Source organism: Trematomus bernacchii, unplaced genomic scaffold, assembly GCF_902827165.1.
Source record: "Trematomus bernacchii unplaced genomic scaffold, fTreBer1.1, whole genome shotgun sequence".
NCBI classification, from domain to species: domain Eukaryota; kingdom Metazoa; phylum Chordata; class Actinopteri; order Perciformes; family Nototheniidae; genus Trematomus; species Trematomus bernacchii.
In genome coordinates this window covers 16,200,706-16,228,518 of record NW_022987973.1, presented here as the reverse complement: position 1 = coordinate 16,228,518, position 27,813 = coordinate 16,200,706, and the positions used below count along the sequence as shown (strand labels likewise).

The 27,813-nt window shown below is 40.8% G+C and overlaps 2 protein-coding genes across 8 annotated transcripts; both read left to right on the top strand.

Annotated features, from left to right (window-relative positions):
- Positions 1-256: 256 nt before the first annotated feature.
- On the top strand, positions 257-7,267 carry paqr5b (progestin and adipoQ receptor family member Vb). 2 transcript variants are annotated; one of them, XM_034115996.1, is made up of 8 exons: positions 257-472; positions 1,127-1,254; positions 3,347-3,552; positions 3,671-3,797; positions 4,610-4,654; positions 4,980-5,070; positions 5,833-5,977; positions 6,340-7,267. In XM_034115996.1, exons 1-8 carry the CDS (start codon positions 419-421, stop codon positions 6,618-6,620), a joined length of 1,077 nt encoding a protein of 358 aa, XP_033971887.1. In that variant the 5' UTR covers positions 257-418; the 3' UTR covers positions 6,621-7,267. The 2 variants fall into 2 exon arrangements, with proteins under 2 accessions (XP_033971887.1, XP_033971888.1); XM_034115997.1 differs by lacking the exon at positions 4,610-4,654 and having other exon boundaries at positions 260-472.
- A 387-nt stretch (positions 7,268-7,654) lies between these two features.
- On the top strand, positions 7,655-27,127 carry LOC117471167 (kinesin-like protein KIF23). 6 transcript variants are annotated; one of them, XM_034115969.1, is made up of 24 exons: positions 7,677-7,747; positions 8,963-9,029; positions 9,580-9,708; positions 11,173-11,278; positions 12,503-12,639; positions 12,751-12,863; positions 12,981-13,151; positions 13,422-13,463; positions 14,641-14,753; positions 16,226-16,347; positions 16,525-16,627; positions 16,754-16,833; positions 16,966-17,085; positions 17,478-17,637; positions 20,286-20,450; positions 20,623-20,789; positions 20,914-21,087; positions 22,013-22,216; positions 23,990-24,346; positions 25,364-25,597; positions 25,810-25,898; positions 26,124-26,184; positions 26,401-26,441; positions 26,573-27,127. In XM_034115969.1, exons 1-24 carry the CDS (start codon positions 7,734-7,736, stop codon positions 26,586-26,588), a joined length of 2,985 nt encoding a protein of 994 aa, XP_033971860.1. In that variant the 5' UTR covers positions 7,677-7,733; the 3' UTR covers positions 26,589-27,127. The 6 variants fall into 6 exon arrangements, with proteins under 6 accessions (XP_033971863.1, XP_033971860.1, XP_033971862.1 ...); XM_034115972.1 differs by lacking the exon at positions 13,422-13,463 and having other exon boundaries at positions 7,655-7,747; XM_034115971.1 differs by lacking the exon at positions 23,990-24,346.
- Positions 27,128-27,813: the final 686 nt, after the last annotated feature.

The window sequence follows — 27,813 nt, the reverse complement described above, 5'->3', positions numbered from 1 at the left end:
GTGTGTGTGTGTGTGTGTGTGTGTGTGTGTGTGTGTGTGTGTGTGTGTGTGTGTGTGTGTGTGTGTGTGTGTGTGTGTGTGTGTGTTTTTTTTGTGTGTGTGTGTGTGTGTGTGTTTTTGTGTGTGTGTGTGTGTGTTTTTGTGTGTTTTTGTTTGTGTGTGTGTGTTTTTTGTGTGTGTGTGTGTGTGTGTGTGTGTGTGTGTGTGTGTATACATGCCTTTCTGTACACCTGTGTGCACATACCCTTTACCTCTAGAGAGGCAGCAGGAGGGGGAGGAGTGGCACAGGTATACTGGATATTCTCACTGGGTTTGAAAAGGGAGGGCAGCATGGCAACACACACCTTTAAAGACAAAGACACGCGCCTCCACTGGCCTCACTACTGCTCTCACTCTGACAGCAGCAACAGGAATAATCATGTTCAGCCTCATCAAATTACCGCAAGTCTTCACCATCAATCAAGTGCCCAAAGTAAGTTCATCTTCATTTTATCTTTACTGAACATTTATGACACTTTGGCTTCCACACACTGTGACTCAGTTCAGGTTAAGGTTGGTAGGTAGACTTAAATAACCTTAAGTCACAGAAAGAAAACTGTCACACCTTTATTTACAACTTGTTTTTATTTCTAAAATCTTATTGATTAGTTTTACCTGTGAATGCAGGTTAAAGTTTAACAACTGCCAAAATAAGGTAAATAAGTATTCTTAAATCAGCTTTTCTAGCTTTTTAAGCTCATAACCCCCGGTGAAACAAATCAATGTCTTCTCACCAAAGTTTAGAGAGTGATTTCTCCTTCACAGATTGTTTGATTTGCAAGATATTTACGAACCATAAAAGGTTCAAGTTAATTGGTTATAGAAGAAATATATATAAATACATTTCAATGTATTTATATATATTTCTTCTATACCTTTAGTCACCTTATGACCCGTCATTTTTATCTTTGGGGGGATCCCACACCCCGCTCCCAAACTTGCAACACTTGGTCCACTGAGCATTACCTGATCTTATGTATTTGCAATGTATTTGGAGATTTATTTTGTGCCCAGAGCAGGAGAAATGTATGTTGTAACAAACTCGTCAAACTGGCTGCAGACTAAACTAAAGGTTTTCTCTCTAAAGGTTTTCCACGAGGACGGCATCGTCTCTGGATACCGACACCCCCACAGCTCAGCCACTGACTGCATCCTGAGCCTCTTCCAGCTGACCAATGAGACGCTCAACATCTGGACCCACTTCCTACCCACCTGGTACAGATGACAAATATTCTTTCCTTGCTGCTATGCATTGCAATTATAAATCGCATAAACATGTGTTTGGAAGACACACATGTGACACACCTGAGGGCGTGTACAGTTTTTTTTCCTTTTGAGCTGTTGTGAAGTGGCTTAATTTATGTAAGAGGTTACCACTCATCAACCAAGAACAATCTTAATCCCAGAGAGGAAAAGTGTTATCCCAAAAAGTCAACTCCCTACAGAAGAGTTAGTAAGTTAAAGTATCTTTTAAAAATCCTTAGTGATTTTGAATTTCAGCTGGGAGAGTTTTCTTTGTCCTGCTTCGTGTTGAAAGGACTCTTGTTCAACTTGTAGGTCAGAGAGTATTGCAGAATCTCATTGTGTGGTTTTATAGTTCAGTTCTGGTACATTACCGTCTGAAGACTACCATTAATTTTTACAGCTCATACCCACAGTTACAGTATCTGTCTGCTCGGCATTCATAGTGTATGTCAGTGAATACATTCCGGCGAATATTTATTACATAAATGAACTCTTCAAGTAGTTAAATGGATGCCGGGAGAGCAGCAGACTTTACATACGTCAGTAATAAAGCCGTTGGATATGGTAGCAACAGCTTCAAGTAATATGAGAAGGATTATACATGAAGACAGTGTTTAAGGTCATCCATCCCAGCAACCATGTGGGTGCAACAGACCTCCTGCAGTGCTTTCTAGTGTTTGTGCAAATGTACTCTCATAGTACAGCTGCATTCATACAGTTGATTTATTCTTTAATCAATTCATAATTCTACTTACGCTTTCTGTTGGGAATATCCCCCTCATCAAATTAGACATCTCCAGGAAGCGTTGTTTTCACTAGTTTAAGGAAAGTTACAGTGGATGTCTGTTTGGAAAAGAAAGGACTGACTTTATTGTAAGTGCACACATCGAACAAAGACATTTTCTGTGCAGCTCCTGAAAAGGAATTCAATATTCCATACAGTCACACACACACACAGTTATTGCACACTTCCTTTAGTTCACAGCTTTAGTGATGTGCTATGTAATGGTATCACAACCTTTGTGACCCTTGTATGATCAACTTTTATGTTACCCATACAAAACAGTTAGCGTTTATGTAAGGTTACATTTTAATCTAAGATTACACAATACCTGCTTCTAAAATGTATTAAACTCAGGAAGACTTTGCAGTTGTTTTCTCAGCTTCTTAATTTTTACCTAAGATGCAACCCCTTCAGGTGAAGACAGGGAAGTTAAAGTGTCAGGAAGAAGAAGGAAAGAGGCTGAAGCTATTAAGTGCAAGAATGAGGATCATTTTATTTATCTACCGACTCCACATCTCAACACAGTTAGTTCATTCTAACTGAAGCTCCATTAAAGCAACACGTCAGCTGCTCAGCTTCCTCCCTCAGCTTAGCATCTCCTCTCTTTTGTGACAAGATTGAAAGTAAAACACATGATTTAACTCAGGCAATTATTTCATTGTGCATGTCTGTGTGTTTATGTAGAGTAGGTCTCCTGATGTACTACTGAGGTTACTGCTCCCATGAGCCCTGCTGAACTTCCTCCTGCTGAGATTAGTTGCTTTGACTGTATGGTTGACGGAGAAAGTGTGTGTATGTGTGTGCGTGTGTCAGTGTGTGTGTGTGGTGTGTAGGGTTGTTGAGCATATGCTGCGGTCACATGGGTGTTTGTTTGTGTCTTGGGGCTCGGTGTACCTACAGGCAAGCCGCTAATGAGCAGATCTGAGCTCGAGGCTTTCATATGAGTTGTCTCAATTAGTTAACTGCTCAGTGACGGGGAAACGCACAAATAATGTTGATTTGTTAATGAGATGTGTGGAAACAGACACACAAGGCAAACTATAGCCCCTGATAACATTCACTTGGTGTGGTTTGTGTGTTTTCTTTTTTATATCAGTCATGTTTAGACATTCATTCGCTTATCCTTTTTGTATTGCTGCCAAATGCTTGACGTTGGATATGATGATTAGGTTTCCAAAAGTGATTTTAAATGACAGAATTGCGACAAAGACACACACAAAAACTCAGAAATGCACCATCCAATATAATCATCTCGGTGTTATTTGTTTCTCCCTGCAGGTATTTCCTATGGAAGACAGGGACTGTGGTGCTGATGCTGACAGCGTGGCAGGACCTCTTCACCTGGCCTCTGGTCATCTTCCTGCTCTCCTGCTGCTTTTACCCGCTGGCGTCCAGCTGTGCTCACACCTTCAGCAGCATGTCGGAGCGGGCACGCCACATCTGCTTCTTCTTCGATTATGGCGCCCTTAGTTTCTACAGCCTGGGTAGGTCCACACACAATGTTGTTACCTTGATTCAAACTGGTGGGAATAATTGCATTCAGTTTCGCTTAACAGCACAATGCAAGTTTACAATTGCTTACTGTCGTGTGTCCTGCTGCAGGGTCTGCAATCAGCTACTCAGCTTATGTTTTCCCGGACGAGTGGGTGAACAGCCTCTTCCACCAATGCTACGTCCCCATGGCTGTGCTCAACACTGTGGTGTGCACCGGCCTGGCCTGCTACTCCAGGTATGTTGAGATCAGTAACTTTACACAGAGAATAATCAATCTAAATGTTTTCAATCAGAACAAAAGTTGAACATAATGAGCCTGCATTTTCCTGACAAAAAGCTAACATCAGTTATCCCCAATTTTAAGTCACAGAGCTTAGCGTTTGTTTGTCTGAATGGTAAATGACTGAAGGCTTGTATAGGAAGGGGTGAGTGGGGGTATTCAATTGTTTACAATCTGTAAATGCAACGCTACATCCTGCCAAATCCTGTACACTGTCTCTTTAATTAAAAGTAGCAATAGTACAGTGTAGAAATACTTACTAATGATATTACATTAATAATCTGAATATGCAAAGTAATGTGTACCTAAAGGTATCAAATAAATGCAGTGGAGTAAAAATACTTTTACAATGAGTGGAGAAGATATATAAGTAATCAGAAAATCTAAAATTGGATATTGTACCAATGTTTTACTTAAGTATTTTGCTTTTCACCACTGTCCTATTGTATGGCATATTTTGTTACTGGTTTCAGATATTTGTGAATTCCTGTGTGAGATAAATCCCACCATACCTTGGTTGGCAAAAAAAGCAAGACTGGGTGAATGGCTTTCATCAAGATCAAGAATTATTTTATTATACAATGAAACTGGGAAATTGGGAAATCAAAACTTTGTGTGACCTTTCTCACCCATTCAGTATCAATACAACACCCTCTATACTCAACAACCATTGTCACATTCTCCGCACTGTTATCTCTTCTCTGAATGATTGTTTTCTCAGTATAACTAATTTATTGATCTTTCACTCATCTCTCCCCGCTGCTAAGGCTTGGCTTACCATTTCTGCAATATAATAATGACATCGTAAAGAGGTAAAGACAATGCATTTGGCAAGAATTCTGCTCATCCTATAGTTTCACTATTCCATCTTAATGTATGTTGATTGAGCATGTTGATTTAACACGTGTGAGTATTGACATGTCTTCAGATGGACTTCATCCCAGAGACATTGTTGACTTTCATGAGTTCTCTGTTACAAAGGGTGCACCCTATCGTGACTACAGTATAGAGACAACCCCTAAACTGATTCCCCAATTATATTTTAGTTCCAGCTGAGCCGGTTAGCGTGGCTGAACATGTTTTTTAACGGGTTAAACTGACTGTGTAATTAACAACAAATTATTCAATTCTTTTCAGATTTCCTGTGAGTCCAAAGTTCAGCAAATACCTCCGTGTTGTTGCCTTTGCCTACCCCTACCTGTTTGTCAACATTCCTCTGTTCTACAGGGTACGTCCACATCTCTTTACCTCACACATGTGTCTTTACAAAAGACAAACCTGAAAGGATTTGTGTCTCTAAAGTGTCAGAGATAAAACTCATATTTAACAACATGGTTAATCTTTAACTGGAATGACATTTTCGCTAAACATTAAGGACCTACATTTTTTTCATTCAGGGCAGATCATCGACTCTAGTGCTCAATGCTTACACTTTCATATAAATTATAGTGTGTTAATGCCCATGGCAATGGTTATTTATACATTCATATCATCTGATATAATTTAATCACTGTATGAGCAGCAGGTTTGCATTTTTTAAATGCACATTGGAAATTACGTTGTTATGATATTAATCCAGTCTTACAGTGAAAAAGTTAACATTTTATTTTTCAGCATTGAGACAGGAGGCACAGTTTTATTGTTAAAGATGCATTTATTGTCGTAGTACTGCACAGGGTTTAGAGTTGTTTAATGTTTCCAGTAAGGACTCAGGATGCTTGCTATTGCTCCTTGGAAAACGCTAACACGAACTTAGATAAAAAATGTTACCTTCTTAAGTGTCTACATACCTTTCATACATGTCCTATTGATTCTAATCAGCCTGAGGTTTACTTGTGAGGAAGTGTGGTACTCAAGTGCTACATTTCAATCAGTTTCATGGGAGAGAGAACTAGCAGCTACTTTTTAAAGGAGTTTATGCCTCATGGTGAAGAAAATAGTAATAATGGATGTAACACTTTAATTTGTTCTGTGTGTTTTTTATTTACAGGTGTTTCTGTGTGTAGGAGAGGGCTGTACAGACAATGACACAAACATCCTCCACTGCAAACACATCGCCTTGGCTTTCCTCACAGGCTTTCTGTTTGCCACACATTTACCTGAGCGTCTGGCACCTGGCAGCTTCGACTACATAGGTACAAGGAGCAGCTATTGATGTCATAAGCTTTGGTTTATTTTCCCAGTGTGACAAACACCTACAGAGAATTACCACATACGTCTGTTATTCCCCTCAGCACTAAAATTAGATCCTCATTATTTGCAAGAAGTTCTCAAAACCAATTAGGAAAAATGTGAAGAAACCTTGAACAGTAAATTGATTATATCAATACGTTTATATAAATGATTATGTTCTAAACCTGCAGCATTATTTAACAAAATAGAAAATGATACGGAAGGTTAATTTTCTAAACTTGAGGGCTTGAATGTACTGCTACTGTTTTTCACTTTGACATGTCAGTGTGCTGCTTTAAAAACAACTCGACTGCTCCCTCTGCAGGTCACAGCCATCAACTCTTCCATGTGTGCGGTATCCTCGGCACACACTTCCAGATGAAGGCCATTGAACAGGACATGATGACACGCAGCCCCTGGCTCCTTCAAAACTCCATACCCATCACCTTTTCCAACTCAGTGGGTGCAGGGCTGCTCTGTGTGGTGGTGAATCTGACTATCATCATCCTCTTCAGTCTACCTCTCCTCTCTGCTCCAGTCTGTAAAGAAAAGCAACATTATAGTGGTCTGAAGAAAGTATCAGCTAAGAGTTGCCCCTGCTGCTGAACCTCTGGCTCCATAAGCAACGGCTAAGGATTCCCAGCACTTCACAACACATGCATTGCAGACATGTCAAAAAGAGTGCAATAGGGGGACATACAAACATTTTAAAGAAGACTCCTGAGCAAAGAGGAGCTGATCTGCATTAAAGTTATGGTGGTGTTTGGTCTACAGACATCATGGGATGATTGCTGTTACATGAGTCAGTAAACTTAAAATGATAACTTGCACAAACTGGAAATTATCTGTTTAAAAAAATACAAATGTAGGATGTTAACTACACTATGAGGCACTGCTGTATATGTTTATAAGCAATTTGTTGCCATGTCAAATTAAAAATGCTGACATCACTGTCAATTTAGTTGTAGTGATGCATTTAAAGTGCTTGTGAGTGCATATGCACATCATTCGCATAAGACATGAAACGTATTGACAAGGGAAGAGAATTTATGAGATGCCTTCAAAGAAGCAGCTTAATGAAGTTAGATTGAAATGACTGTTAATGTATTATATGTAACACAGAGTAAATACAGAGTAGTTTATTTCCCTCATATGATGGCTGTTTCTGTCCCTGTATAATTTGGAAACGTGCCACATTGTGCCTTAATGATGCAAAACTGAAAAGTATTTATGTGCAATATTATTTATTATTGTTTTTCAAATAAACCTTTTACCAAAAATGCCTTTCGTTTTTCTTTTTTAAAGTAACAGTCAACACAACATGAAAAACAATCTTTAAACTATCTTTACATCTCCCTCATGCATTTGATCTTCTTTGTTTTGGTTCTTATGTGATGTTCTTTGTTTTTTTTAGATATAAATTGCTGTTGCATATATACATATTAGGCGTTAAAATTATATTTTTTCAATATGTTCAACTGAAATATGAAATTCTTTCTACACTTTATTTTAATCTTTGAAACATGATACAAAATATATGGATTCAGCCAAGTAACATCGGGCTAGATGTTAAGGGGCGGGACTTCCGCTACTGACCGCCATGTCTGCTGTGTGATTGGTTAAAATATATGACACTCAGGGAAACGTGTCACAGAGGGAATTTTCAAATCGAGAAGAGGCGCTCTGTGTTCAGTGGAGAGGAGTATAACAACACAAACAATGCAAAGACCAAAGTGAGTATCACCGTGTTTTTATATTTATATTGAGCTACCTAACTGGCAAACAATGTACAACTTAGCATTGTGTTAGCAAAATGAGAGAGGTATATAAGGTATTCTGCTAGCGCTTGTTCTGTAGTAAAATAGTATTAGCTTCTCATGTTAGCATAACGTTAGCCCTCGTTCTAGCCTGCTGACGTTAGTCACTGTTGCCAACTGGTCAATATCGGTGTATGAGAACACTAACATTAAAGATAATATTACACCAGTTCTTGTTGTAACTCTGTGAAAGAGAAAAACACGTAGTCGAGCTTTGTTTATGTTAAATGTAAAGTGGCAAATGTCAATGTTCATGTTTTTTCTTCCGTTACCTGTGAGTTGTCGTTAGCTGGTGACACCTGAGCTAACATAGCTAGGCAGCGTAGGTTATACGATAGGACGGTTTTAATATATACATATCATAGAATATACTATCAGTGGTGTTAGTAATTAAGTACACTTTTGTGGGATTTGGACTTGAGGGTACTTGAGTATTTCATTGTTTTGCTACTTTGTACTTTTATCCCACTACAATTCAGAGGTACACGGTGTACTCTACTACTAATCCACTAATTTGGATCAATAATGTGAAATATTATCAACACTTAAATAAGACTTTAGTTACACCTTGAGTAACATTCAGTATACAATGTCATTAAAACTAGCTGCACCTTTACCAGCTTTGATAACACATGAATGCATCTATAATAATAATCAAAACATATAATATATATTATTCTGAGATGGGCAAATCTGCATAATGAGTACTTAAACTTTTGATACTTTAAGTATATTTGCTAATACTTTTCTACTTTTAATTGAGAAACAATTGGAATGCAGAAATTGTACTTGTAACAGAGTATTCCTATACTCTGGTACTTCTACTTTTACTTAAGTACAAGATCTGAGTACTTCTCCTACCTCTGAATATTACACGGACGCCATATGGCCTTAAGTATGCTGACCCTTTTGCCATCCACATCAATGTGATCACATATGTACTGTTTCGGCCTGGTTTGGCCTTCGTCCCTCAGTTAATATGAAAAAAGTATATCTAAGACCATAGTGTGTTCCTGGCTCTGTGGAAAGTTGTAAGTGTCTAATAAATGTAATGTATATTAGTATTATTATGTCATTTAGCATATATGTTTTTCTGTTGACCTTGATTCTATATTTCTGTATCACTTGCAGCAAAGGGAAGACTCCTCGGAGGCCTGGCCCTAAAAAGGCAGCCAACATAGATAAAGATCCTGTTGGAGTAAGTGAACACTGCTTACTTTGACATTCCTGAAACTTAAACAATGTCACCCTAAAGTTACAGTAAGAGGGCTGCTTGTGTCAAGCCCTCATGAGACAACCACATAGACAATTGACCACAACACTAAACTAAAACTGAATTGATGTTGTTTTAATCTAATGATTCTTACAGTCACAACATAAAATCACATTTATGTCTGAAATGGAGGCGTGTGGCGCAGTGAATAGAGCCTTGGTGTTGGGATCAGGGGGTCACAGGTTCAAACCCCACTGCAGTCAGCATGTCGTTGTGTTCCTGGGCAAGACACTTCACCCCAAATTGCTCCTGTGGGGATTGTCCACAGTATTGAGTATGTAAGTCGCTTTGGATAAAAGCGTCTAACAAGTGACATGTAATGATCTAACAAGTAACATGTAATGAACTAGACATGTATGGACTTTATCTACAAACATGGAGTTTGTGGCAACATCATAGGCTAATTTAGTCTTACGGTTTGGCAGTTGTGGTGGCTTCATCACACTAAACTAAATCTGTTCTTTCATCTTTGTAGGTATACTGCCGTATTCGTCCACTCGGAGCAGAAGATGAGGAATGCTGTCTTGAGATGATCAGCAACTCCACTATTCAGCTGCATGCTCCTGACGGCCTTAAAGCCAACCGCAACGGGGAATACAAAGAGGTGAGTGTGCAAAGAATAAGGAAATGCACCTGATACATATATTTCTGTTGACCTTAGAAATACCAGCTTTCTACTAAGACAAGTCATTTTGTGAAATGACTAGGGGTGTTGAAAATAATCGCTTCTACGATGCATTGCGATGCGGACGTGGACGATCCGGTATCGATGCAGTGACGGAAGATAATCGATTATAGCGTAGTAACGTTGCTTCCTGAAAGCGGGCCGCGGCTTTACTATAACGTTTTTTTTTCTGTCACTTTAATATCAAATCGGTCGGTGATGCAGAGATCAGGGAACAGACGTGACAGCGGCACAGCGGCACCAAACACGGAGCAGTCTGCTTTATCCACCAACACAAGAACACCAGTCCAGAACCAACAGCAGAAGGACCCGCTCTGAATCACTCCGTGTCGCTGCGGCTCAGAGACACAAGGATTTATGTTTTTCAAAAATAATTGCGTTACAATCATGTCAGGTTTTTGGTGGATTTAATTAAGTCTTGGATTGCAGAGTATGAATGTCCTCTAGCAATTTTCAGACGATATATACGTGTGTAAAGTTTGTGAAGGCAGGAGGAAAAAAGCTTCCGCGATCACGTCTCCTCTCTGTTCCTCCAAACCCCGCCCCCTCCCTGAAAATAATGAGTGACAGGCTGATAGTGACCCGATAGAAACTTTATTATTCACTTAATCACTGATTGAGATATAATGAAGCTAACTTAATCTCATACATTCATGGGATTTATGTAACAGTAAGACAGAGAATGTAAGTGTGCACCCACATGCACTATTTTTGTTTGTATATGCTGTTGTAAATACTCCTGTTGTCTGCTGTGTTCAGACTCAAGTCCTGTGTGTGATGCCACATTCAGGACATTCAGTGTCCTTTTTTTAACAGAAGACCGTTGCTAGAAGCTGCAGCTAGACTGCAGAAGCATTAGTTTTTAGTTTTTGAGGATGGAACAATTTCACACACATAGGGAGGCTAGACCTATACAATTAATTAATTTTGGTTTATAAATTAATGTCAAGACATTTATGTTATTGATTTCTGAAGCACTTTCTAAATAATAAAAAGAGAGTTCATATGTATTTACTGCATGTATGCATTGATGAAAAATAAGCCATGTGCAGTAATATAGAAAATTGAGGATGCAGCGCATTGGTATGCATCGTTGACAGGATAATCGTAATCGAATTGTGAGACCAGTGAAGATGCACAGCCCTAGAAATGACCCACATGGTTTTACAAGTCCGTTGTATGGTTATTTTTCAGCAAATAAAAAAATCATACAGCCGTACTGAACAAATCCACAATTATATTTTAGTAACGCTTTTTCAAACCGACACCTGAGCCTTTCTTTAACAGGTTTAACATATTATTATTATTATAATGCAATGTACTACATTTTCTGTTGAATGCCATTCACATGTTCTCTTTTTGTTTTTGTTTTTCATCCTTCAGACACAGTACTCATTTAAAAAAGCATTTGGTATTAATACCAATCAACTGGAGTTGTTTGAGGATGTTGCCAAGCCTCTGATAGAGGACCTTATTCATTGTAAAAATGGTAAGTTCATTAAAGTATGACGTATAAAATGTGCACCGTACAGAATCTCATTAATATACCAAATCCCCCCACAACCCCCCCCTCACCCACATCGAATCCTGTCTGACTGCTATAAAATCCTGGATGGCACACAACTTCCTCAAACTCAACACCAATAAAACTGAACTCCTCCTCATCGGCTCCAAAACCCCCAACCTGACACTCACCATCGATGGCACCCCTGTTTCCCCCTCCACCCAGGCACGCAACCTTGGCGTGATATTTGATCCCTCCCTCGAGCCCCACACCCGCCAAGTTGTAAAAACCTCATTTTTCCACCTCCGCAATATTGCCAAACTCCGTCCCTCTCTCACCCGCCCCGCAGCTGAGCGACTCATTCACGCCTTCATCTCCTCCCGCCTGGACTATTGCAACGCACTCCTCTACGGCATCAGCACTACATCCCTCAATAGACTTCAGCGTGTCCAGAACGCAGCCGTCAGACTCCTCACCCACACCAAATCATGGCATCATATCACCCCGGTCCTCAAAGAACTTCACTGGCTCCCCGTTTCACACCGCATCCAATACAAACTCCTGGTACTCACCTACAAAGCCCTCCACCACCTGGCCCCCCCCCCCTACCTCACTGACCTCCTCATCCTCTACCAACCACCCCGGTCCCTCAGATCCACCTCAGCCGGTTTGCTTTCCATCCCCAAGGCCAAACTCCGGAGCTTTGGGGACAGAGCATTCTCTGTGGCAGCCCCGAAGCTCTGGAACTCCCTCCCCCAAGACCTCCGTGAGTCTGAGTCCCTCACCCTGTTCCAGTCCCGCCTCAAAACCCATCTCTTCAAGTCTGTATATCCATAAGCCCCCCCCCCCTCTCAACCAACTTCCTCCTGACTGCTTTTCTGTTTTGTTTTTTGTTTTTCTGTTTTGTTTTTGTTTTTTGTTTTGTTGTTTTATTGCCTGTCCTTGTCTGTCTACCCTTCCCCAAATGTAAAGCGTCTTTGGGTTCGAGAAAAGCGCTATAAAAATAAAATAATTTATTATTATTATTATCCTGGTGCGAAAAAGGGAAATAAGTTGAAAACAAGATGATTATTCAAGTACGATTGGGATAACATACTCATCACACACAAGTTTTAATTGACCGACATTACATATAATTTTACCTGCAAAATCAGTCCTAATTGTCTGTGTGAACGGTGGTTATGTGATTGTAATATTCCATGTGCATAGGTCTGCTGTTTACGTATGGTGTTACTGGAAGTGGTAAGACCTTCACCATGACCGGATCACCTGGGGAAGGTGGACTGCTCCCCCGCTCTCTAGACATGCTCTTCAACAGCATCGGCCCTTTTCAGGCCAAAAGATTTGTAAGACTTTATCCATTCATGTTTTTTTTGTAGTTGATCTCTAAAAAAAGAGCTTTACATTTTCTGAGAAGGTTGGGACATTTATATGGATGTTTTTTATAAATCCCACAGGTGTTTAAACCAGATGACAAAAATGGGATGGAGATCCAGGGTCAAGTAGATGCTCTCCTGGAGAGACAGAAACGAGAGAGTCAGCCCACTGTGCCCAAAACGCCATCCTCCAGGTAGCTATTAGTATCTTTATTTTTACTTCTTTATACTATTTATGGTTTAAAAAAAAAAATGGAAATTAGAGGGAAATGACATTTTAAATGTAATGCTGTTCTTTTGGTTTATTTTAGGCAGAAGGCTGACCCAGAGTTGGCTGATATGATCAACTCGGAAGAGGCGTGTAAATCTGAGAATGTGGATGAAGACTGCTGTTACAGCGTTTTTGTGTCCTACATCGAGATCTACAACAACTATATCTATGATCTCCTCGAAGATGCTCCGTTTGACCCAATCAGACCAAAGTAAGAGGCAGCATTTCATATTGGCGTGAGCTTTTTTTAAAGGACTGTCTGAACAACAGTTATTTGTTATTATTGATCTGGCACTGTCATCAACTAAACCCACACAAAGAAACACTACTAACGTGATCTAAAGATGTTTTTCTAGTTGTAGTGCACCAATATTTGTGAGTGTGTGTGTATCATAGACACTTTGACTGTGCTCCGTGTATCTGCTGAATAAGCTAATATTTGAAACACTTTTCTGTTGACACGATGTCCTGTTTTTGTCAGGTGGTTCGCTGGAGGCACTCCTGTACGGAACAATGAGTTCATGTATGTGGCCAGTGAAAGTCCATTACTTAATTATTTAACTTGGCTGTAGCTGCTGTCCCATATGTCGTCAGTGCATTTCCACCCCATTAATCCAAATCCCTGTAAATAGCATAAATGTAGCTGTTTAGCTTTTTGTCATTTTGGTGTCTTCAAGGACTCCCTGCTGTTGCTCATATGGCGCATTTCCATTGCAGCGCGTAGCTCGCTTTAAGCGTGCCGTGTCGTGCCGTCTCCTTTTTTGGTTGTGCTTCCACTAGGCCTCGTTCCGGCGCGGCACGGCGCGGGGCCACTTTTTCCCCTCTTTTCTGGCCCTAGAAAATTGTGGTTCTATCGGGGCCAACAAACAGGGCTGAGTATGCTAAACTAGAGAGAGGAGCGCTGGCAAGAGGGCTAGAACTACAACAAGATGGACATATTTGACCGTGATTTAATTGTAATACACGTTTCAAAATGATGCCGAAGTAACAACATACTGATACCGGTTAGTAAAAACCATGAATTAATGCTTTGTCAAGTCTGCAGACAGACGGCAGGCGAAAAACCTTTTAAAATTCGTGTTTTTCTAGATGGAGATTGGCTAAGCTAACGCAGTATATGCCCCGACCGTCCACACTCACAACAACGGCCTATACAGACATAAATAAAGCAGCGACTGTATTCACCATGACACAGGCAGTCTGTGGTGTGTACTTGTTTAACTTTTGTCGAGTTTCTGAACATATATAAGGAGCTGTGAGCTCTGAGTGCTCACAGCTAACGGCTGTGTTGTGTTTCTGGATTTCTCATTGAAGATGACGTCACGGCTCCGCCTACACTGCGTTACTATAGTAACTACCCCAGTTCCTAAACTGTAATGGAAGCGCAGCATGAAGTGAGTCGGCCCTGTTAAGGCCCAACGCGGCCAAGCCGTACCGAGCCGTACCGAGTGTGGCCGAGGCCGACCGTGTAGTGGAAATGCGCCATTAGTGTAACAACTGAACACATCCCTGAATGGCTCCAAGCTTGTGTGCATGAATCTCTGTACCCCTGAATGTGACCCCCGGAGATTGTATTTTGTTTTTATGTTATTAGTACTAACATCATGTTGTTTTTTCATTTGAGCTTTTGATGCTTGTCTAACTAAAAGGACACATCATACAGTTACAGTATGTTGACTATTTGTATTAACTTGTTTCAGAGCACCTCAATCCAAGATTCTCCGCGAGGACCAGAATCACAACATGTATGTGGCTGGCTGCACAGAGGTCGAGGTCAAATCCACAGAAGAGGCTTTTGAAGTCTTTTGGAAGGGTGAGTGCATGGTCATAATTACTTGCTTCTTTAAATACTTTATTTGATGTATTTTATTAAATATTAAACTGGAGTTGTTCTCTTTAACATCTACATGCTACCACTGGCTCAGATAATGAAAAACAACAAAATAAGTTACCATAGCTATGCGGATGACACACAAATCTACGTAACAATTTCACCAGGAGACTATGCTCCAATTCAAACAGTGAGTAAGTGCATTGAACAAATCAATGACTGGATGTGTCAGAACTTTCTCCAATTAAACAAAGATAAAACTGAGGTAATGGTTTTTGGAGCCAAGGCAGAACGTATAAAAGTTAGCGCTGAGCTTCAGTCTGCAATGTTCAAAACAACAGATAAAGCCAGAAATCTAGGTGTAGTCATGGACTCTGACCTGAGTTTCAACAGTCACATTAAAACAGTTACTAAATCAGCCTACTATCACCTAAAGAACATATCTAGGATTAAAAGACTAATGTCACAGCAGGATTTGGAAAAACTTGTCCATGCTTTTATCTTCAGTAGACTCGACTACTGTAATGGTGTCTTTACAGGTCTCACTAAAAAAATCTATTAGAAAGCTGCAGCTGATTCAGAACGCTGCTGCTCGAGTCCTCACTCACACTAAGAAAGTGGATCACATCACTCCTGTTCTGAAGTCCTTACACTGGCTTCCTGTGTGTCAAAGAATAGATTTCAAAATATTGTTGCTGGTTTATAAAGCTTTGAATGGTTTAGGCCCAAAATGCATGTCTGACCTACTGCTAAATTATGAACCATCCAGATCTCTCAGGTCTTCAGGGTCTGGTCAGCTTTCTGTCCCCAGAGTCAGAACTAAACATGGTAAAGCAGCATTCAGTTATTATGCTCCAAATATCTGGAACAAACTCCCAGAAATCTGCAGGTCCGCTGCAACTCTTACTACTTTTAAATCCAGGCTGAAGACTTTTCTTTTTGTCGCTGCTTTTAATTGAACTATTCATATCTTAAACTGCACTGTAACTTTTATCCATGTATTTTTTCTTTTAATGTTTATTTTATTATCTTTTCTTTTTAATGACTGATTTTAAATGCCATTTTCTTAATGTCTTCCATTTTTGTAAAGCACTTTGAATTGCCTTGTGTTGAAAGGTGCTATATAAATAAACTTGCCTTGCCTTATTGCATGAGGGTTCCCCCGACGCGCAGGAACATTCTGATTGCAAACTTATTTCAAACTGTTTTTTATTCTTAACTTTTGTATCTTCTCATAATGGAAACTATAAATATTTGTTAACACACTGATTATGAAAGAGTTGTACTAAATGTCTGTATTGCATAAAATGAGGCAGGCCTCATGCAGGCCAGTTTTGACCATAATCAGAAAGTCATGATAGATTTACACATCAAGCGGACAGGATTCAATCTGATGATTTATCAAGGAATTATTGTTTCCTGTCACTGTTAATAATGCTCTTTTGTGTCTCCAGGACAAAAGAAGAGGAGGATAGCCAATACTGAACTCAACCGTGAATCCAGTCGCTCCCACAGTGTGTTCACAGTGAAGCTGGCCCAGGCTCCACTCGATGCTGACGGAGATCACATACTACAGGTGTGGTGCAGCTCCAATATTACATGGTTATTATTTATTTAAAGCCAAATTAGCCTTTCTGGTTTTAATTTAAGCAAATCAGGCTGTGACAAAAAGCAGACCAAATTAGTAGAGTCATGTGTTACGCACTATCCAGGCGCTATTTGGTGATGCAAACCGCATGTTGTTACATTGCAGGACAAAAACCAGGTGAATGTGAGCCAGCTGTGCCTGGTGGACCTGGCAGGCAGTGAGCGGACCAGCAGAACCAGAGCAGAGGGAAGCCGTCTGCGAGAAGCAGGTCGGTTTATTTCTTAACTATTGGCTTCTGTCTGAAGTCAACAAGAGGCACTTTCTGTGTATCTTCACAATTTAATCGTATGTTAATGTTTGGCCAGAATCATCTCTAGTAATGTCTCATTTACAGGTAATATCAACCAGTCTCTGATGACCCTGCGCACGTGCATGGAAGTCCTGCGTGAAAATCAGATGTGTGGAACTAACAAGGTTGGTGTTTGTTAATTATTGTATAATTTGATTTAACTGTTTTATCTCTTTTTAGTGTAATATTCTTCTATATGTTTCATATTGGTCACTTTACAGTAAATGCAGTTTCACAGAGCCTTTATTTTCTTCCAGATGGTGCCATACAGGGACTCTAAAGTTACACATCTGTTTAAAAACTACTTTGATGGCGAAGGAAAAGTGAGGATGATTGTGTGTGTAAACCCAAAGGCTGATGACTACGACGAAACTATGGTGAGAAACAGTTTGTGTTGCAGAATGGCTTCAATGTAAATATTTGTCAAATTTCAGATTCTCAATCTCAATCTTTATTTATTTATTTTATATAGCACATTCTCTTTAATCTCACTTGCTTTCTCAAAACAAATATGTCTTATCATTTGAAAGGCTGGCTTATAATCGCAGTGTCTTGCTTGACTTCTGTCAAACCACGGGGGAACATTTTACAAATTAATTTAAAAGTTATAAATATATACTTAATGGTTTTATTTTTACCAATGGTGTCCTGACAAAATACAGGCTAGCTCAAAGACTACTTTTGGCACTTTGAAACTTCTAAAACGGCTATGTGCTTTAAGGACATTTTGAAGTGTTTTTCTAATAGATTTATATTGTATGTGCTGCAGCTGGTGATGCGCTTTGCCGAGATGACCCAGGAGGTGGAGGTGGCGCGGCCCGTTGACCGGCCAATTTGCGGCCTTACTGCAGGACGCAGACACAGAAACCGGGTCTTCAGAGATGAGATGACACGTCGCATGGATGAGAGAGGAGGTCCAGGTAGTGCAGGTAAACCCCCCTCAAATCTCTTATACTGTCTTCATTTAACTCTGTACACTTATGGTGCATTTCCACTACAGCGCGGAGCTCGCTTTAAGCGTGCCGAGCCGGGCCGGGCCCGTTTTTGGTTGCGTTTCCACTTAGGCGCATTTCCACTACAGGGCCTCGCTCGGCATGGCTAGGCCTCGTTAGGCCTTGTTAGGACTGGCTCACTTTATGCTGCGTTTCCATTACAGTTTAGTAGCTGGGGCAGTAACTATAGTAAGGCAGTGTAGGCGGAGCCGTGACGTCATCTTCAATGAGAACCACAGAAAAACAACATCAGCCGTTAGCTGTTAGCACTCAAGCTCACAGCTCCTCATATCTGTTCAGAAACTAGACAAAAGTTAAACAAGTACAAACCACAGACTGTCTGTGTCATGGCGAATACAGTCGCTGGTTTATTTTTGTCTGTATAGGCCGTTGTTGTGAGTGTGGACGGTCGGAGCATACTCTGCGTTAGCTTAGCCGATCTCCATTTAGAAAACACGCATTTTTAAAAGGTGTTTTGCCTGCCGTCTGTCTGCAGACTTGTCAAAGCATTAATTCATGGTTTTTACTAACCGGTATCAGTATGTTGTTACTTCGGCATCATTTTGAAACGTGTATTACAATTAAATCACGGTCAAATATGTTCATCTTGTTGTAGTTGTATCCCCCTTGCCAGCGATTCTCTCTCTAGTTTAGCATACTCAGCCCGACTCAGCCTGGTTGTTGGCCCGGAAAGAACCAACATTTTATGGGGCCAGAAAAACTGTGAAATAGTACCTGCTAGCCGGAACTACGCTAAGTGGAAACGCAACCAAAAACGGGCCGGGCACGGCACGCTTAAAGCGAGCTCCGTGCTGTAGTGGAAATGCGCCATTAGCGTAGTACCGGCTAGCGGGTACTATTTCCAGATTTTCTGGCCCCATAAAATCGAGGTTCTTTCCGGGCCAACAAACAGGGCTGAGTATGCTAAACTAGTGACGTCAACACTCTCGACTGCTGATTGGTCAGAGAATCGTCACAATCGTTGCGCGCGAGATAATCCCTAGCGTCGCATATACCTAGCGAAGCTTGCAGCATTTTTATAAACAGAGGAGCTACACAAATGGCAAGAAAAAGCACGCCGTGGTCAGTCGAAGAAGTGACGACGTTCCTCCATCTAATTGCGGACGACAAAATCCAGCGGGAGCTCGACGGAACAACTCGCAATTTAAAAGTGTTTCAGGAGGTCTCTGCACTGTTGTCCGAACGCGGATTTTCGAGGACTTTCCTGCAGTGTAGGGAAACACTAAAAAAGTTGAAGAGTGAATATCGCCTAGTCAAGGATAACAACGGCACGAGTGGTGCGGGTAGGAAAAACTGGAAGTGGTTCGACCTGTTGGACGCTATTTACGGCCATAGACCGGCTAACGTTAGGAGCGAGGGAGGTCTGGACTCTGCAACTGCGTTACTTGAGTCCCTGCATGGTAAGCTTTTGCTAACGCTCTGTTATTTGCTTGAAAGCGTTGTGTCCCTATCTATTCTAAAGCTCACTTCTAACAAAGAAGTCTATTTTATCCTTACATTTATGTTCGACAACCCATGCTTTTATGGAGCCCCGAAGAGCTACATAGCTAGCTAAGGCAGATAGCATTAGCTAGAGCTATTGTTTACACTGCGTTACTATAGATACTACCCCAGTTCCTAAACTGTAATGGAAATGCGCCATAAAGTGAGCCAGTCCTAATGAGGCCTAGCCAGGGGCGGACTGGGACAACAATTCAGCCCTGGAAACTGACCCAGTCCGGCCACATGAAATGCCAAAGGGGGGTGGGCATCAGAAAAAAAAGACAGTACTATTAGTTATTAGAAATCAGTAAAACAGTAAACACACAAACATACAGTAGCCGACTATTTGTTATTAGTTATTAGAAATCAGCTGTTTATTAGGCTGCATTTATGCAGTTCAAGGGATAATTCTCACCCACCTCTTGCTCTTGCCCTGCACTTGTATGTGCCAGTTGAGCTGGTTCTTCCACCAGCTCAACTCTCTGTCCCTCATCATGAACGCAGGAGGCTGGCTGTATATCTGAACTCGCGCTCATTCTCTTCATCATCTTGCACTTGTTCTAAGCTGCTGCTGATAGTGCTTGTAGCACCGCTGCTGCCAAAAAGGTCTGTCAATTTGCAACATTTATATGCTTCACCTGCGAGTGACTTCCCCTTTTTTTCTCTTGCCTTCTCGGCCCCACCTTTTTCTTTTCGTTTTCTTGATTTTTATCCATGTTTTTTCATTCTCCCCGTCTGCCGCGGCGTCTAATCCCTTCTCTTCGTGTGGCCGGTCTTTTTTCTTCTTCGTGTGTGATTATTTGACAGATAAGAACCACACAACTGCATTAGCGGCCGCTGTCGGCCGTCAGCGCAACTTAAATGATGACGTTAAACAATTTTTTTAAAAACGACCGGCCGTTCTGTGGTTCTCCAGATTCTACAGATGGCCAGTCCGCCCCTGGGCCTAGCCATACCGAGCGAGGCCGTGTAGTGGAAATGCGCCATTACATGATAGATTTGCATTTCAGAAATGTATCTGTTTTAACTTCAGATAACTAATCTAACACAAAGTTGTCCATGGCTTGTTGTTATTCACACAGTAGATGACACGGCTCTGCTGGATCAGCTGATGGAAAGCCTCCCAGCCTTGCCTCGCTGTGATCTGCTGGACCCGGCCGATGATCAGACGCTGCCCCGCCTGATGGAAGTCCTTGAGAGGAGACATCGTGTCCGTCAGATGATGACGGAGCAGTTCAACAAATCTGGTACAGGCCCATTCTCCAAACTACTGGTCTGGTTTTTACAGGAACAACTTTATTTCAGATTTTAGGCACAGGGTCTTTGTTGTCATTGAGTGGATATTTAAAGATCAATTTGTAACTTGAAGAAAATCAAATCAAACATTAACCGTTTGCATCAATCATTTTTCTCCCACAGCCAGTACACTGAAGTCCATGCTTCAGCAGTTTGACAGTCAGATCAATTCAAAGGAGACGTTCCTCCACGACCAACGAAGCAAACTGAGCGAGAAAGAAAAAGTCATCAACAGTCAAAAGTCTGAGCTGGAACGATTAGAGAAAAAATCCAAAACACTGGAATACAAGGTGTGTCCTTAAAAACCTCTCTTATTCTACCTTGTTCTACGTGTGCTTTGCATAAATTTAACATGCTTATAAAATGAAAGATTTGTATAACTTATTTGTTACTCCCACTTCTTCTCCTCTTCAGATCGATATCCTGCAGAAGACAACCAACATGTATGAGCAGGACAAGCGCTCCCTTCAGCAGGAGCTGGAGACACGGGAGCAGCGGCTGCACAGAGAGCTGACGGAGAAGAAGCGCATGGAGCAGCGCATGCAGGGCATGGTGACAGACACCAAGCACAAGTGGGAGAAGGAGTGTGTAAGTGGACTTATTGAAAGCAAGCCTACTATTTTTAAGGTTGGAGTATTGAGCATTGCACATACAGTACTTTATGTTTTAGTAGGATTTATATGTATGTTTATGCCAGGATGTCGACCGTCTGTGTATTGGCAGCCTAGAATGGCATACAGTCACTGCTCAAATAAGTTATAGAGGCCACACCAAAACATTGATTGACGGTTAAACTGAATGTAGAGGGATGTACGATACACGAGTCAAACCACAGCTTAGTAATTACTGGCACAGTTTACAGCAAAGGGCAAACCTAAAGGGTACTATTGCATGCCACTTTACATTATTCACCTAAGCTGGTCTTCAAAGTTACACTGTACACACAACCAATGGGCGATTATAGTACTTTTTGCCATATTAGGTATGCAAATATTAATGGAAAACATTTATTCACTGATCCTGATATCCCTCCACGAACTGATACAAGAAGCATGTTTTTGTTTATACAACTGAACGTAAAACATATAAACTGACAGGTTTTTATAAAAGTATGCTTGAAAAATAATAAATCCCCCAAAACAGTAGATTACTTATACTCACTTTATTGTATGTTTGCACCCTAAACTTTTTTTATCAGGTAAAAAAGTCTCGGGTACATGAACTAATAATTTGGTAAAAATTCAATCCTTTCATTTAAGAAACAAGAAATGTGAGCCATAATTCCTCTAGATTATTTTGTCGTAAATGATTAGATGATTTGATAATTCTTCAGTTCAGCAACAGACACCCTCTTCCAGCCGACCCGACCGAGGTTGATCAGACCTCAGCCTGTCTTCAAGTTGCATTTCCTACTGGCCCCACTTGTCACCCCTTTTCAGCCAGAGCCATCTCGATGCTCTCTCTGATGCCTCCACGTTGTTCTTTATGTTTCCTGGCGTCTTCTTCTAATTAGGAGAGGCGAGTGAACGCCAAGCAGCTGGAGATGCAGAACAAGTTGTGGGTGAAGGATGAGAAGTTGAAGCAGCTGAAGGCGATCGTGACGGAGAGCAACAGCAGCAGCAGCGGCAGTGGGTTCCCATCTGAGCACCCAGAGAAGCCTGAGCGGCCATCGAGGGAGAGAGATCACATGAGGTCTGCCTCGCCATCCCCCCTTCAAGTGAGTCACTTACTCCAGGTCATCATTCTCTTATGAAACTTGCAGGGTGCGTACGGGTGCTGGAAATCCTTGAAAATGCTTGAAATTGTACGAGGTGTTTTCAAGGTTTGAAAAGTGCTTGAATTTTGGGAATGGTGCTTGAATTTGGGATAAAGTGCTTGAAATTGTAAATGCTTTACTTCGCTTTTTAGATTAAAAGAAAATAAAGAAGTCTGAGCGCGCTTAATTGCTTCGCTTTTACATAAAACAGCTCCGCTCCGGCCTTCCCGCGCAATGCGCGTGACCGGCAAGTGTTTTTGTTAAGTGTGTGACCTGGGCATTCTGATGAGAGTGATAGATGACAGTATGCCAGGAGGTTGCCGTTTCAACGAGCGTTGGCTAGCAGAAGACAAATACAAGCCATGGCTAAGACGAGGGTCAAGCGAAGCCCAAGAGTAGCCTCCTGCAAAGTGTGCAACAATAACGATGCGAGAGTCTGCGCTGACGAGCCACGCACCACACGAAAGGTACGCCAGAGTAGAGCATTTTAGATTAGGCTATCGTTGCATGTAAAATACATGACACTTTTCTCTGTGCGCGGCAAAACAAGCTCGCCAAAATGGCTTCACTAGTCTGGCAGTATTTTAAGTGTCCGAAAATGACAATAAAATAGCGCTATGCAACGTGTGTGTGTGAAGCAGAAATCCTGCAGCTCCACCCGCTGTGACGGACCGGTGAGCGGAGCAGAACACACATTAAGAGTTAGACCTAACACACTTTGCTATTTTATCTACCTCGAACAAGCTAAACTAGTTATAATTATATTTATTCTTCACTGTCGGGTCGCTCATTACTGGATCAGTGAGCTGCAGGAGATACTGACGGGCTGTCAGGAGAGAGGGGGAGAGAGGAAAAGAGAGCGATATCGGTATCGGCCGATACTGATTCCGGCGATCGGCTCCAAAATTGGCGATCGGAGCATCCCTAATAATTGTATATGATATGTTTTATAATGATTGATCATGAAAGTGTTCTCAAAGCTGGTAAAGTTGCAGCTAGTTTGAATGACTTTGTATACTACAGAGTAGCTTGTGAATTTACTCCAGGTGGAACTAAAGTCTGATTTAACACTTGATTATATTTCACATCATTCATCCACATCTGTGAAGTAACTAAAGGTATTAAATACATGTAGTGGAGTCAAAGTACATCATTTACCTCTGACTTGTGTTTACTGCCAACCTAAAAGTACCTCAAAAATAGTAATCAATAATGTATTGAAAAGTTATTTGGCTGATTGTTTTATATTGGCTCAGCCAGGTTATATGGGAGGCCCAGTCTACGTACAGATGGGTCACACATTTTGAAATATTAAACTTAGTTTTCTTTTCTAACATTTTTAATTTGTCATCCTCATGTAGAATGCTATTATGAAACACACATTTGGTTGTTTATAGCATAAAGAACATCTGATTTAATGTGAGGTAGGGAAATAATCATTTAAGTATAAGTATGTGTATATAAATATGTAATTTACAACAGCTGTAAGATGCTTGAAAATGCACCTTGAAAATGCTTGAAAAGTGCTTGAATTTGACTTTGGAAAAGGTGTAAGAACCCTGAACTTGACTTAATGTGGAACATGTGCATGCCACTAATTATTCATGTGATAATCTAAACAAGATTTCTACTGTACACCGCAGCTTCTTCTCTGTCACTCTGTTGTTGTATTTGTGTTCCTCTCGAGCTCCTAACATCCACAATGCTTGGCCCCATTCCCTCATCACTTTTCAGGACTTCAACCAAACTCCGTCCCACCAAAATAGAGCCAATGTTAGGGCAGCTCAGGACCCTCACTCTACTTCCTCCTTTTCCTCCACCACCACCACCACCTTCTCCTCCTCCACCTGCTCCTCCTCCTCCTCAGTCTATCCCTCAGTAGCCTCCTGCATCACAGATTGGGAGCACAAGTGCCCTGTAGACTCGAGCAGCAAAGCTAGGCAGCTTGGGACTCCCCAGTGCAGCAGCCGGACCCCCGGCCCATACCAAGGCGCCAGCAGCGTGGGTCGCAGGAGGGGCCAGCGCTGGGCCACAGACACTGAGGCCCCCGCCCCGACCGTGTATGGGCTCGACCTAGAGGCAGGCACCAGGGTTAGTGTGTGTTGGAGCCTAGATGTACCTAAGGATGTTCAGCTTGTAGTTAAAGGCTTGCTTCGTTGTAGTGTTATCAGTAGTTGTCTGCTTGTTTAGAAATGCATCAAGTGGGAGCGCTGCATCAGTGTCGGCTGGTGTTCCTCCCGACTTTAAGACAGACTGACCCATCGTGCTTGTGAATCGTCTTGCCTTCCTTGGGAGCCCCAGTAGTAGCAGTAGTAGTTTGTTTGTAGTTCTTTCTGTTGCTTGGTGCACTCTAGAGAAGCTTTTCCCTCGCACAGTTTTTTTTTTTTTACGTATTTCAGTAGCACCACTTAATTAAAAGGACAAACACTGACATTCTCCACTAAAATAAGCACAAAAACAGCCTTACATTTCCTTTTGATTTGTTAAATTATTGTCATATCTAGTCCTAGTTTCCAGTCTATTAATTGCCGCAAAGAAAATAATATTTTGTCTTACTTGATTAATCTGATTAGCAGGGCCAGGCTAGCTTTCACCATCACCATATAGAAATCAAAAGTTCCATCAACAAGGGGGCCTTACAAAATAACAGTGGAGCTCCTTATTGACCTGCTCATGTTATAGTATACCAGATGCCATTTTAACAACAACGAGACATCACTTGAGCTTTTGATACATCCACAACCTGCAAATCACACTTTTCTTGCGCCGCTTTGCATGTTTATTCCTATCCACTCTACAGGGCTGCTTTGGTTGCAGTGTGTTTTAGTTACTTTATGAAAATTGGTATTACTGGAAGGCCAGAATATTGTTTGGGATGTCATTCCAGAAGTGCTACATTATCATATGAAAATACTTATCCCCCTAAAAGAAAAATATTATGGTGAATTCTCTAGTACATGCACCTGTCCCTTTCGGCCTTTCAGTAGTACATTTATTTTCAACACTAACACCTTCTCGTGATCAACACTCACCACTAACCCCGTAATGGTCCCTGGTGTCACATGTGAATAACTTCCTGGTTTGTCTTTCTCACTCTGGGATCACCAGACGGCCCCTCCAGTTCGTCCCACACACAGGCGCTCACACTCTGCGGGTGGGGAGAAATGGGTAGACCACAAACCTGCTTCTAATTTGGACCTAGACACTGTCATGCAGCCAATCATACCCAATTCAATCAAGGTGTCGACCCCCAACGAGAAAGCTCTGTCTAAATGCCAAAAGTATGTGCTTAGACATCAAGAGCTTGCCTCAGACGGGGAGATCGAGACCAAATTGATCAAGGTAAAATTACATAATTACTTAATTTGAGACTTTGACAGATTATTTTATATCTTGCATGACTTTGACTTAATCACATTGTGTTTGATTTCAAATTCAGGTCCTGTTTTTATATTACCGGGACACAGCTAAATGTTTTCTCTTAATTGTGAGTAAGGGTTTTGTTGTGTATTCTCCTTTTGTGTGAGTTTTTTTTTTACTTTGAACTTCCACAGGGCAATGTTTTTAAGACCAGAGGAGGCGGACAGGCTGTGCAGTTCACTGACATTGAGACACTAAAACAAGAGTGCGCAATGGCATCAAGGTACAGTATTTGCCCAAAGTACTACAGGTTTAGATATTTCTGTAAGAAACAAATTGATAGGATAAACATTCTGGTCACTTATGTGTAGTTTTACTCTTAAACTGAAAAAAGACAGACACAAATTATTTTTGGCTTAAGCTCCTCCTCCCAAGACTACATCTATTGTGAGTAATTTGTAAAAGAAAGTTCAAGGTTGGCCAATCATTCTCAAATGTTTTGTTTCAGTCGCAAGAGGCACTCGGGGTCTGGAGATGGAGCAGCTCATATGGAGGACATAGAAAACAGGGTAAGCTCTTAATTGAACACACAAGGCATCAATATGATATTGCTGTTCAACTTTATCCTGTATGTGTGCAATTTACAACATGATTCTACTCGGGTATCAATGATTAGGGTCTGTAGCTAACTATCTTTCAAAGAGAATTCCTGATTTCATATAAATTGGATCATTTGATGTCTGTGCAGTTATCTTTATTTTCTTCATCTTTTCCCCTCCCATCAGGCTCCAGTGCCCAGCACAAGTTCAAACCTTGGGTATCAAAAGTAAGCTAATAAGTGTGTGTTTGTGCCAAAAGATTGTTAACCATGTAGTGTTATATAAGAGTCCAGCTGTTGCATTGGGTTTTAAATGAAGGTTATTGAGGTTTGTGCTCTTATTGTTTCCTTTTTTCCAGACGCAGAAAGCCTTGAGCTGCTGTAAATATGAAGGATTTTGCCTGACTGGGAACAGTGAATGGACCTGCATGTGGAAACTATGCATCTTTTTGAGTCACCACATTTTTCTATTATGACTGCTTTTAGTACACATTTTTTGAGTGCTATTTATTTAATCAATCTTAATGTGCTGGATTAGTTTGGTTTTTTAATGTAGAATTATTACTTCTTAAAGATATGGATACAAAATATGGCTCAAAATGAGTATTTGGTGATAAATGAAATAGTTAGCTTTTGTACCTCTACCCAAAGACTAGATTATTTGAGCTTTAGAATACGATTTTTTAAAAATGTACTTTTAACTTTTTTGCAAGGGTTCTTCATTTATAGGATATTGCACTGATCATATCGCCGATTACAAAACAAGTATAGAACAGAGTTTTTTTTGTTTGGATGAGATGTTAAGTAACTTTTGCTGAAATCAATCTCTGAATAACTGTAAATAAGTATTATGACATATTTTACTTCAGTGTATCACAACAACATGTTTGCTGGAATAAAATGCATTCAAACAAGTGTTGTCAGAAAGGTTTCTTTATCCAAAATGACAAAAGAAGAACAAATAGGCAAATTAATGCTATTTATTTAGTTTGTTGTTGTCTGTTTTAAATTATAAGGATATTTAATCGTATAAAGTAATGAATTATGTCCATGTTGTGCCTAAAAGTATACCAATTAATATATCTTGAGGGGAAAGGGGAGTCACTGTCAACAACTTGTATTTAGAGAGTGAACTCCACGAGCTACAGGTCAAACACATTTCCTCTGACTTTCTGTCAAAGCCACAGTGACCCTCTCAGCCTGAAGTCAAAGGCTCACTTTAAGGCTAAGCACACAGTTTGCATTGCTGACAGGTTGACATGTTATTCCTGTTTGTGCAGCGTTTTGGCCCGTCAACAGGTGAGAAATGTCTACTTCTCACTACACAACCGGATAGAAACACACCAGGAGCTCTGTTTATTTTTTCTCTCACCTCTGCTAAAAACCTGTGAACCTGAACTCTCCGCTTGTGTAAAATTCTACTAAGATGTTTCTAATGCTTTAAGGGTGTCAGTGTTGGGTAGAAATGTATGAAAGACAGATTGATATAAGCTTCTGGGAGCAGTTTATCATCTTCTGTATGACGAGTGCTAATTCTGAAAAAAACAAAACCTTATAGAACACATCCAATTCTTTTATCCTTTTTTTTTTTTTTTTACAT

What these genes read in the sequence shown, in the direction of transcription:
- paqr5b (XM_034115996.1), top strand. Translation starts at nt 419, where the DNA reads ATGTTCAGCCTCATCAAATTACCGCAAGTCTTCACCATCAATCAAGTG. An exon ending in ACCCACTTCCTACCCACCTG is followed by an intron (nt 1,255 to 3,346) that starts GTACAGATGACA and finishes TTCTCCCTGCAG; the next exon opens with GTATTTCCTATGGAAGACAG. An exon ending in ACATTCCTCTGTTCTACAGG is followed by an intron (nt 5,071 to 5,832) that starts GTACGTCCACAT and finishes TTTTATTTACAG; the next exon opens with GTGTTTCTGTGTGTAGGAGA.
- LOC117471167 (XM_034115969.1), top strand. An exon ending in CCTTATTCATTGTAAAAATG is followed by an intron (nt 11,279 to 12,502) that starts GTAAGTTCATTA and finishes CCATGTGCATAG; the next exon opens with GTCTGCTGTTTACGTATGGT. An exon ending in GTACGGAACAATGAGTTCAT is followed by an intron (nt 13,464 to 14,640) that starts GTATGTGGCCAG and finishes AACTTGTTTCAG; the next exon opens with AGCACCTCAATCCAAGATTC.